At 38.1% G+C, this 10,532-nt stretch overlaps 1 protein-coding gene across 1 annotated transcript; it reads left to right on the top strand.

The window, feature by feature from the left end:
• Window positions 1-1,105: 1,105 nt before the first annotated feature.
• Window positions 1,106-7,832, top strand: LOC132106685 (nucleotide-binding oligomerization domain-containing protein 2-like). The gene is made up of 12 exons (XM_059512591.1): window positions 1,106-1,298; window positions 1,467-1,509; window positions 1,872-2,400; window positions 2,778-2,904; window positions 3,191-4,955; window positions 5,313-5,396; window positions 5,500-5,583; window positions 5,722-5,805; window positions 5,893-5,976; window positions 6,160-6,243; window positions 6,355-6,438; window positions 7,015-7,832. The coding sequence occupies exons 3-12, from the start codon at window positions 1,921-1,923 to the stop codon at window positions 7,085-7,087; spliced, it is 2,949 nt and encodes a 982-aa protein (XP_059368574.1). The 5' UTR covers window positions 1,106-1,298; window positions 1,467-1,509; window positions 1,872-1,920; the 3' UTR covers window positions 7,088-7,832.
• The last annotated feature ends 2,700 nt before the right edge of the window (window positions 7,833-10,532 follow it).

Below are 10,532 nucleotides of genomic sequence, written 5' to 3'. Positions count from 1 at the left end.
CTGTTGTGAGATTTCAAAACACTGCAGTTTAGTGATATCTGGTTCGCGAACGAATCATTCGATGTAACCGGATCTTCTTGAACCAGTTCACCAAATCGAACTGAATCATTTTAAACGGGCCGTGTCTCCAATACGCATTAATCCACAAATGATTTAAGCTGTTAACTTTTTTAATTTGGTTGACACTCCCTCTGAGTACACTCCTAAACAGTACACTGAACTGCTGTGAAGAGAGAACTGAAGATGAACACTGAGCCGAGCCAGATAACGAACAAAAGATTGACTCGTTCTCTTCAAAAAATTCTAACTGACCCTCTGATGTCACATGGACTACTTTGATGATGTTTTTCTTACCTTTCTGGACATAGACAGTATACCATACACACAGCTTCAATGGAGGGACTGAGAGCTCTCGGACTAAATCTAAAATATCTTAAACTGTGTTCCGAAGATAAACGGAGGTCTTACGGGTTTGGAACGACATGAGGGTAAGTTATTAATGACATTATTTTGATTTTTGGGTGAACTAACCCTTTAAGGGGGCAGTCCCCATCTTCCACAACGTTTTACATGATGCTAGACTTCCCTCTTGTGTTTGAAGTGTGGATCTGCATCCTTCTTCACAACTGTGAAAGTGCTGTCCCTGTTTCCTTTTCACAACCAAAACGGCTCTACGTTTATTTGTGTCAGTCATCCTAGGCATTAACTCGTTTAACTCACTTCCGCGTTTTAACCTGTTGTCACCCCCCAAACTTTGCCTACATGACTCGAGGAGCGTTGGACCAAATGAGCACCACCCTCCTGATGTGACAGCAGAAGTTTTATAGCTTTATATTGTGTAAAATTAGGGTTCACGGGACAAAAAAATCAGTTAGTAACAAGTATTTGTATTTGACACTAACTTTACGCAGTATCAGCGACGAGAAGCCTATAATTAAAAACATTTTAAAAACCGAAGATAGTTATGTGATTATTAAATCAAAGTTTTTGTCATATTGTGTAAAACTGCAATCACTTACTGTAAACAAAGTGTCACAACACCCTCGGTCTTCTCTGCAACAGTGTTAGACTGAGCCTGCGTCCCAAAGTGCACGCTATCCATGCTAAATTCTGTGTGATATTAGTCATTTTCAATACTATTTAGGACAGATAGGGCGGATAGTATGACGCAGGGGAAGACTGCTTTTTATGAGTAACCGACTCGACAGTAAGGACTTCCTGAAGATTCGGACAGCACCTCTTTCACTTTCAGTTCGGACGATCATTATCTTAAAGTGACTAAACGGACTGTAATGTAAGTGTGCTCGTGGTGTTTTAATATCACGGAATATCTAGTAAATAGACATTCGTAATCGTGTTTCGTTTGCGATAGAATTTTGAAAATGTCAAATGAGACAAACGCTTTTGTTATTAAATGATACGCGTAACGTTACAGCATGAATGACACATTAAATTGACCTTTATAGCTGGGGAACAATGACATTCAGGATATATTTCAGACCTTGCCTGGTAAGTGTTTTTTATTTTTTTATTTTATTATATTTATTATTATTTACTTAACTTTCCTAATGTCTGCGGAGTATATTTATTCAAAGTCAATTTTATAATGTTCCTTACTTAACTAAACGATCAACACGTAATCTAGACGTAAGTTTAGGAAATAAAATAACAACGGGAACATAGTTAGACCGCTTTAGGAAAAAATGAGGATATTAGTGGCTAAATTTACTCTAGCTGTTCAGAGTATTAGCCTATAATAAAATGGATGCCATCTCTCTGATATCTAATAAATGCAACAATATAAATTTACAAATGGTTCATTAGTGAGAAGTTGTGATGTTGTTGGTCTTCTCTCTGTCTCATCCCTGTAGTTGGGTTCTGATTGTGACTGATGGCTTTGAGACAAGGCTGAGTACCACTATGAGTACTCCCCAGTTGATCCTAAAACAGCGAGCAGAGCTTCTGGCGGTCCTGTGTGGTGGAGGCAGTGCCGAACCTCTGGATTGTGTTCTGGACCTTCTCCTGGCCTGGGAGGTTCTTGTCTGGGACGATTATCTAAGCATACAAGTGGTAGAGAAAGCTCTAAGTTACAAAGTCAGGCAACTTTTAGATGTGGTATATGATAAAGGAGAAGATGCATGCAGCCTTCTCTTGGCTGCAATGAACCAGGTCTTACCTGAGGAGCAGAAGACTGGGCTGTGTTTTGGGGAAGAATGTGCTGTGGTGGGCAAGAACAGACCAGACACTGCAACTTTAACATTACTTGCTGACAGGCCAGTGTTAGTGAGAAAGCTCAGAGATAATATTGACGGAGCATTGAATGTTTTACTAACGACTGGCTACTTCACCATTAAAGATTGTGATGTGGTGCAACTACCTGTATACACACCCTCACAGCAGGTAATTTATCTGAACACTGTTTTAATCCATTAATTAATTTATTTCTTTGTGTTACGAAATCCCTGAAATTTAGTGTGCTCTATGACTAACTGTCATGTCATTTTCCCCATGACTACTCATTGATACTGACACAATTTGCCGAACAATTTTCAGACAACTGCCAACTGAAATTTGTCACACTGTGATATATATATATATATATATATATATATATATATATATATATATATATATATATATATATACTCTGAAAATGTAACTATTTTCCTTTAGTACTTGATAAGTGCAATTCAGCTTGGCATGTAAATATTTCAAGCTTGTTAACAGTAAATGTCAATTACTTGTGGATAGACAGTGATCTTATTGGATTGTGGCAGGTTCGGAGGCTGTTAGACCAAGTCAGGTTTAAAGGGGAAACTGCTGCAAAGACGTTACTACAGTATCTAGAGCAAACAGAGACAACCAGACCAAACCCTGAAGATAAAGAAAATCATCTTTCTGCCAGTATGAGACATTTTTCTTTGTCTTTGGTGTTACTGATTGTCAAATGCACAAAGATGGACATAATTATGTTGCCACTTATAATTACATTGTCACTATATTAAATATAAATATGTAAATAATTATGAAATAAATATTTTAACAAACACAATTTTCTAATCGTTTTTATATTCCATTATTTTCTTTATTTCTCATAGTTAGAAGCTCAAAAGCATAACTTTAAATGTACTGAATACAAACTATATATTTGTCACTACAGTTTGTATTTTACTTTCCATTGTTTCTCCAGATTGTATGCTTTACCAGGAGAAGCTGCGAAGCTCTGTTGCTGCCCAGTCCCATTCCCTTAACACCTATGGCGGGACAGGACATTTCTCCTTGGATGACATTTACACAGATGGACTTCTTGAAGTAATGGATGGCTCTGGGGAAACTACTACGCTAGGGCTAGAGGATGTGGTGGGTCCATTGGGGACTCTAAATGACGATGCTGACACCTTTCTTGTTTCTGGGGAGGCAGGAAGTGGCAAAAGCACACTGCTTCAGCGACTGCACTTGCTCTGGGCAAGAGAAGCCTTGCTCAAAAACATTTTCCTGCTGTTCCCCTTCAGTTGCCGCAAGCTGAACGCAGAGCACAGAGAGCTGTCTCTGAAAGAGCTCCTCTTCCTGCACTGCTGCTGGCCTGATCGAGGTCAGGATGAGGTTTTCCAGTTCATCCTAGACCATCCTAATTTGGTCCTCTTTACCTTTGATGGGCTCGATGAGTTTAAACAGGGTTTCACAGATGAAGAACGCCACTGCTGCCCCACAAAGCAAGTGCCTGTACCTGTTTTGCTTTTCAATCTGTTGCAGGGTACGTTAATGAAGGGTGTTATGAAGGTGGTTACCAGCAGGCCACAGGCTGTGGGCCCATCACTGAAGCGCTATCTCCACAAAGAAGTGCTCCTGAAGGGTTTTTCTCCTGGAGGTATTGATTGCTTTGTTAAGAAACATCACAGTGACCCTGCTATGGCTAGACGTGTCATAGAGTCCCTCCATGCTAACTCGGTTTTGCTAAGTCTTTGCCACATCCCAGTCTTCTGCTGGATTGTGACCAAGTGCCACCAGGAGCTTCTGGGTAGCCAAGATGGTATTCCCCAGACCATCACTGATGTCTATCTCCTGGTCTTACAGCATTTCTTCCAGCGAAAGTCATATCAGCCCCAAGGAGTCCTGGGAAAGGCCTGGTTGGAGGAACATTTGAACACAGTGTTAAAACTTGGACAGCTGGCATTGGAAGGTCTGGAAGCCTCTTGTTATGTGTTCTCAGGATATGAGCTGCAAAGAATTGGGCTCACAGAACAGGATGTTAGCATGGGCTTCCTCATTTACTCCAGTGGCCTATTTGTTACAGACTGTAAACGCTATGAATTTCTGCACATCACCTTACAGTGCTTCTTCGCTGCTCTCTATGTCGTTCTGAATCGTAACAGATATCGTTCTGCTATCTACAGACTCTTTCAGCCCAAGTACAAGCAGTTGTCGGGCCTATCTCAAAGATGTCTGGAACCTTGTATTGACAGTTCTGTAGTGGGGGTGGAGTCCCGTGTGACAGAGACACCAAACCTCCAGATTACAGCTCAGTTTGTGTCAGGACTTTTATCCCAGCGGCATCATAATCTCTTGCTGGAATGCTGTCCTACTGCTATGCGGGAACGCAAGGCCAAGCAGGTAGTGAAGTCTTTGTCTAAATGTATGCAGCGACATTTCAAGTCCATTCCTCGTCCTTTAGAGGGTGAAAAGAAGAGCATGCATGCCATGCCAAGTTTTGTTTGGCTAATTAAGTGTATCTATGAAATGCAAGACAGCAGTATTGCTCAAGATACCATGGCTAAGTTGGACGTTGAGCACCTGAAGCTCACCTACTGTAACATTGGACCAGTGGAATGTACTGCACTGGCGTATGTGCTAAAGTACCTGAGGAATCCTGTTGGGCTCCAATTGGACAACAATTCAGTGGGGGATGTGGGAGCGGAGCAGCTTCTACCATGTCTACATATTTGTCACTCCCTTTAGTAAGATGAGAGGTTAAATGATTAAGGTTTTGTTATAATTGTTGCTTAAAGGAATAGTTTATTCCAAAATGTTAACTTCATCATCTACTTGTTCTTTCAATTACTCAACCTGTATGCATTTCTTTACTCTGTGAAACATGAAAAATACATTTTGAAAATGGCTGTTTTTGCAAGTCAATGTAGTACAATGTCATTTGGACCCCAAACATTTTCAAAATATCTTACAGTATAAAGAAGGCAATACGGGTTTGGAGTGATGAGGGGAAAAGTATATGGTGACATTTTTCATTTATGTTTTTTTTTTCTTTCTGAAAACTGTTTTTCAAATGGATTTATATGAATTTCTGAATCCTGCAGTTTAAGGAACAATAACATATCAGATGAAGGAATCCGGAAACTTCTGCAAAAGGGAATGAAGTGTGAAAGATTCCAAAAAATAGCGTGAGAATATAGAACATCTTCACTTTGCATTTTATGCATAACTTGTATTTTATTGTATTACTTAGAATAACCAAGTTTCATTACTACCTCAATATTTCTGCAGGCTTTTCAATAACAACCTTACAGATGCTTGCACCCAACACTTTGCTTGGCTGTTAAAATCAAAGCAGAACTTCCTGTCTTTGAGGTCAGTGCTTATTTTAGCTCAGGTTATTATATGCTTTTTCTGGCCAGTGGGATGCTGATCATTTTATTAACATCTTTTCATGTTGTACTGCACATCTTGAAACACGTTTCCCAAATGAAATATATAATTGTTTTGTAGACTTGGAAATAATAACATCACATCGCAGGGAGCAGAGCAGCTGGCAGAAGGCCTAAGCTACAACCAGTCTTTGCAGTTTCTAGGGTAAGGTCAATAATGAGAGTAATTCATTTTTGTATGTTCCAATACTGTGCCTATATTACATTGTATTATCTGACTTTTTATTTCCAGACTATGGGGTAATAAAATTGGGGACAGGGGAGCCAAGGCATTGGCAGATGCACTTAAAAATAGCACAACGCTAATATGGCTAAGGTAATCTTTTTTTAGTCCTGTATCTTAATCCTATATTACAATAATTCTGCATTCTATGTATAAATATGAATATATATATATATATATATATATATATATATATATATATATATATATATATATATATATATATATATATATATATATAAAATTGTGGGTAGTGATAATGTTGTTTTGTTTCAGTCTGGTGGATAATGGTGTGGGCAGTGCAGGGGCATGTGCTCTGGCAAAAATTATCAGTCAGAGCAAATCTCTGGAGGAATTGTGGTGAGTGACTTATTCAATCTACTTCGTTTCTTATTTATTTATTAATTAATTTTTTTGCATGTCTGTATGCCTTGGATTTACAAGCTCACTCTCTCTCTCTCTTTCACTTAGGCTAAATAAAAACTGTATCAGCAGAGAGGGGGTTGAGTGTCTAATAGAGGCACTGAAAGTGAACACTAGTGTTAAGGAAATCTGGTAAGATCATATTTAATTGTTTTAGCTGACTGTATGTGCTTGTTTTTACTCAATAAATGTTAATTTATTTCACTCAGTCATTCGTTGAGTCAAAAGTCCAATCAGACAAATGTGTGTTTTCTCTAAAAGTTGCACTGTATGTTGGTCAAACCCTCTTAAGTTATACATAATGCCTGCCAAACTAAATTAATTCCCAATATATAGGCCTATATTTTTTCTCATCAGTGTATAAACAGGTGAACACAATAAAACCACAATAGCATACATTCAAAACACGTCAAAACTCAACAGAAGTGTTAACAGACAAGTTAAACTGTGTCCTCAAGTTGTCACACGTGAAAGTTATACATTTGCATATTATTTATTCATTACAATATTTCTGGCCAAAACAACAGTTTTTTTTTTTTACTGCTTATTAAATTATTTATAGTCGTTTAACTGTTTAAATTTTGCGGAAAGGATTATAGACAGGTGTCTCAATAGAAATTAAATGCTTTATTACATTAATACCCATGCCCGGTGAATGATTTGTGTTAATACAGAGGCTTTTTGCTCTTTTTTTTTTTGCTCTTAAAGGCTAAGAGGAAATAATCTGAGCCCAGGGGAAGAGGAGGAGCTGAGCAAGCAAGAAAGCAGATTGACCTTCTGAGGGCAAGACAGCTCTGTAAAGCCTGCCACCAAACTGACAAATCTAATGCCCATCATTTTCCATAAATAAAAAAAGACCGGACCTAACTGAGGCACACACATAAGCAGCATAATAATGTAAAATGCGTATATGGTGTTGAGCTATATCTTAAAAGCTAAACATCCACAGTACTAATCAGAATGTCAGATAGTGCTGGACAATGACTGAGATCCCCTGGCTGTTACCATTGTGTCTTGAATTTGTAAAAGTTTCTTTGTAGCCAAAAACCTCACAATATTAATAAGGGACATTCAAACTGTCAAGCCAGTACACAAACTGAACCTCTAAAGGGGGGTCTGGTAACACAAGATTTGTATGGCGCTGTCCCTTGCACTGATTCCCAGTTTACATTTATTATATATAGATTGTATGTCTTTTTTTTTTTTGTATTGTATATTCATAATCTATTTAGGGTCTGTCACTTTCCTCACAGAATGTCAGAGTTTATGATGGTTTTGAATTATTTTCCTTACACCTTCTATGACTTATATTAAGTTGCATAATAACCATGGATTTATTTGTTTACTTGTCTTCACACAAAATTCATTAAACATTTGTTTACTGATACATGAGCTTCTATCCAGGATAAATGTAAAAAAAAAGAGAAAAAAAAGTACAAAATGAATAATAATAATAATCATTTAAATATGCATCCATATTTGCAGTATGCATTGCATTTTTAGACCTAAACGCTTGGAAGAACTGAAAGGAAATAAACTGTAATGTACAACCTGACACATTGCCAGTTCCTTAAACTTGCCAGTTACCAAACTACTGGAAAACCCCAAGAGGCGGGGCGAAATAAAAGACATCCGAAATGACCAATCAGAGCTGTAGCTGTCACTCAACGGCCAATAGGAGAGCAAGTTTCTCTCCACTACTGTAGCATGTTTGGTTGAGCCGTCACAATTACACAGTAAATAGTACCCACTGATTTCAATTGAAACAACGGTCTCGGCTCTACCGATATTACCGGATTTGTTCGTGTTTTCCTCAACGCCTTGCTGAGATTTTGGCCAGCGGTATTAAACTGCACGGAGGAGGCGGCTGTCCCTCCATTAACCGGTAGTAATGCGGAGTGTAGCCAGCGCTGGCTTCAGCTAAGCCCACCCGACAATGTCACATAAACACCATCATCACTAACAGCGGCACGAGATCTTCACTGGAATAATTTCTTTCCAAATGCCATCGAAGACAGACGGGTGAATACCGGGATATTTAAACGTCAGGTAAGAGGAGTCTGATCAGCTCGTGCTGATGTCACCTGTTTACCTATAGAGTCTGATTCTTAGATCTGTAACGTTAACTGTAACCGGATCCACTGATTATACATGGCAACACAACGGTATCCAGCGATGACATTATATCTAAACCGAGCTCTAGGACTAGGAATAACAGCTAAAACAGAACCTGTTAATTTGCGTTTAGTGTGGCCTGTCCATCTGCTGTATCTTTTGACCCAGCAGTCACTGTCTTGAGAAGGTGCATAACGTTGATGTGATGTTTACATTGGTGTATTACATAATAAATACAGTGATTGCACTTTTAAAAACCTGTTCATATTGCTAATGTATTACATGTATATTACAGCATATTACAGGTGTTCGCAGCTCTCCATGTTTTTTTTTATACTTCTTTTATAAATATACTTCTCAGATCACTGTCTGTTGAATAATAAAAGATAGATGATGTGGAAGGAAAGACAGTCATGTTGAGTCAATATAAACATTGTTGCTCAAAGCTCATAGTGATTTAGTATTTTTCAGAGCTGTGATTCACGATTTTACAATGTCATGATATGCTCCACAGCTCAGATTATTGATTTTAAAATAACAGCCAAGTAATGAAAAAAAAATTGCTTTGTCCAGTTATTATTGACTTCCTTGAACTAACCTGTCGGCCTAAAATCAAGTAGGTTTGGCTTGAAAACCCCTTGATTTGTTTGCCCAGATCCCTAATATTTACCAGCATGGAAAACAATGCATGCATAGAATGAAAAGTTATGTTTTCAAAACTGTGTTGGCCTTTTTATGGATGGCAAGGAGATGGCGTGAAATATCAGTAAAAGGTGAAGCAGTGAAGCATTCGTTGTCTTATCTTTTATTCTTGATATTAGTCCTTATGCAGTAATGGTATGTGTGCACCATTATTGTGCGTACAGGAAGCTCTGAGTGAGGTTTAATTTGCTGTGAATTCCCCTGCTTCTGGGGAAAAACCGAACAGTCGTTAAGTCTCTGTGTTGATGTAAGTGTGTTCGGCAGGTTATTGTAATTTCGTGGTCATTGATGAAGCATGACATTAAGCCAAGTCAGTGGTTGTCATGTGATGTTGCTTAAAGCAACAGTTCACCCATAAATTAAGTTAAAGTACCCCCATGTAATTCCATAACTTCATGACTTACGTTTTTCTGTAGAATACAAAAGAAGACATTTGAAAAATGTTGGAAACAGTACTTTATCACATGGTTGCCACAAACCCATGCTTATCAACATTTCAGGTAATATTTTGTTTTACCATGAGTTGTTTTGTTCATGATTTTTGAGGTTAAGGACATGTCAACTGGTCCTTATTGGCAAGCTTCTAATTAATGACAGATATAAATTTCACACATTTATTTATTATTATAATTTGTTTGATGCATTGTTGTTTGACTCATTTTTAGTGTAGTCGCACTGTCTGTTATATTGAGTCCCGTTTAAAAAAAAAAAAAAAAAAGCAAAAATACCCCCACTTTATTGGTATTTTAAATAGTAAATGTTGAACTTTATTTATTAACAACCCTATACATTGCAAGTAAACCACTCGCATATGCGACTAAATCTTCAATCTGTGCGACTAAATGATGCCTAATATTAGCCACTGGCTAAGAAATTCTCAGATTTTACTCACCAATGTGTGAGTTGGAGGCTAAGTATAAGTTAACACAGATATATTTTCACTCGCAGAGCACACTAACCAAGTGCTTCAGAGTTTCACTCTCCATCAAGCGATCTGTTTTTCTATTTTTCAGTTCATCTCAATGGATTCACAGCGCACCTGTATTTGACGTACCGTAAACTCTAGTGTGACGCTTGCCGTCGCTTCGTCTCACACACATGCATAGAGAGAGAGAGAGAGAGAGAGAGAGAGAATATACGCACTACAAGTAAACTATATTCTTTGTTCTATTTTCCTGTCAAAATAACAGCATTCCTTTGGAATTCTTCAGCTTTTCAGAACTGTCGGGTTTTCCTGTAGTAGGCAGAACTAATGCGCAATCGGCAATCTCATTTGCTGGCGCTCACCTATTATCGCCCCATATTGATTTCATCAAATCAGTTCGAGCAAACACACACAACCTGATTAATATTCATGAATCAAGCAGCTCATTAATCCTTAGTGTGTTTTACATTGTTCTTATTAGTCA

This window comes from Carassius carassius, chromosome 2, assembly GCF_963082965.1.
Source record: "Carassius carassius chromosome 2, fCarCar2.1, whole genome shotgun sequence".
Lineage (NCBI taxonomy): Eukaryota > Metazoa > Chordata > Actinopteri > Cypriniformes > Cyprinidae > Carassius > Carassius carassius.
This window is presented reverse-complemented; position numbering and strand designations above follow the sequence as displayed.

Coding starts and splice junctions, on each gene's coding strand:
- LOC132106685 (XM_059512591.1), top strand. CDS start 1,921: ATGAGTACTCCCCAGTTGATCCTAAAACAGCGAGCAGAGCTTCTGGCG. Junction 4,956..5,312: donor CATATTTGTCACTCCCTTTA/GTAAGATGAGAG, acceptor TGAATCCTGCAG/TTTAAGGAACAATAACATAT. Junction 5,806..5,892: donor CAGTCTTTGCAGTTTCTAGG/GTAAGGTCAATA, acceptor TTTTATTTCCAG/ACTATGGGGTAATAAAATTG.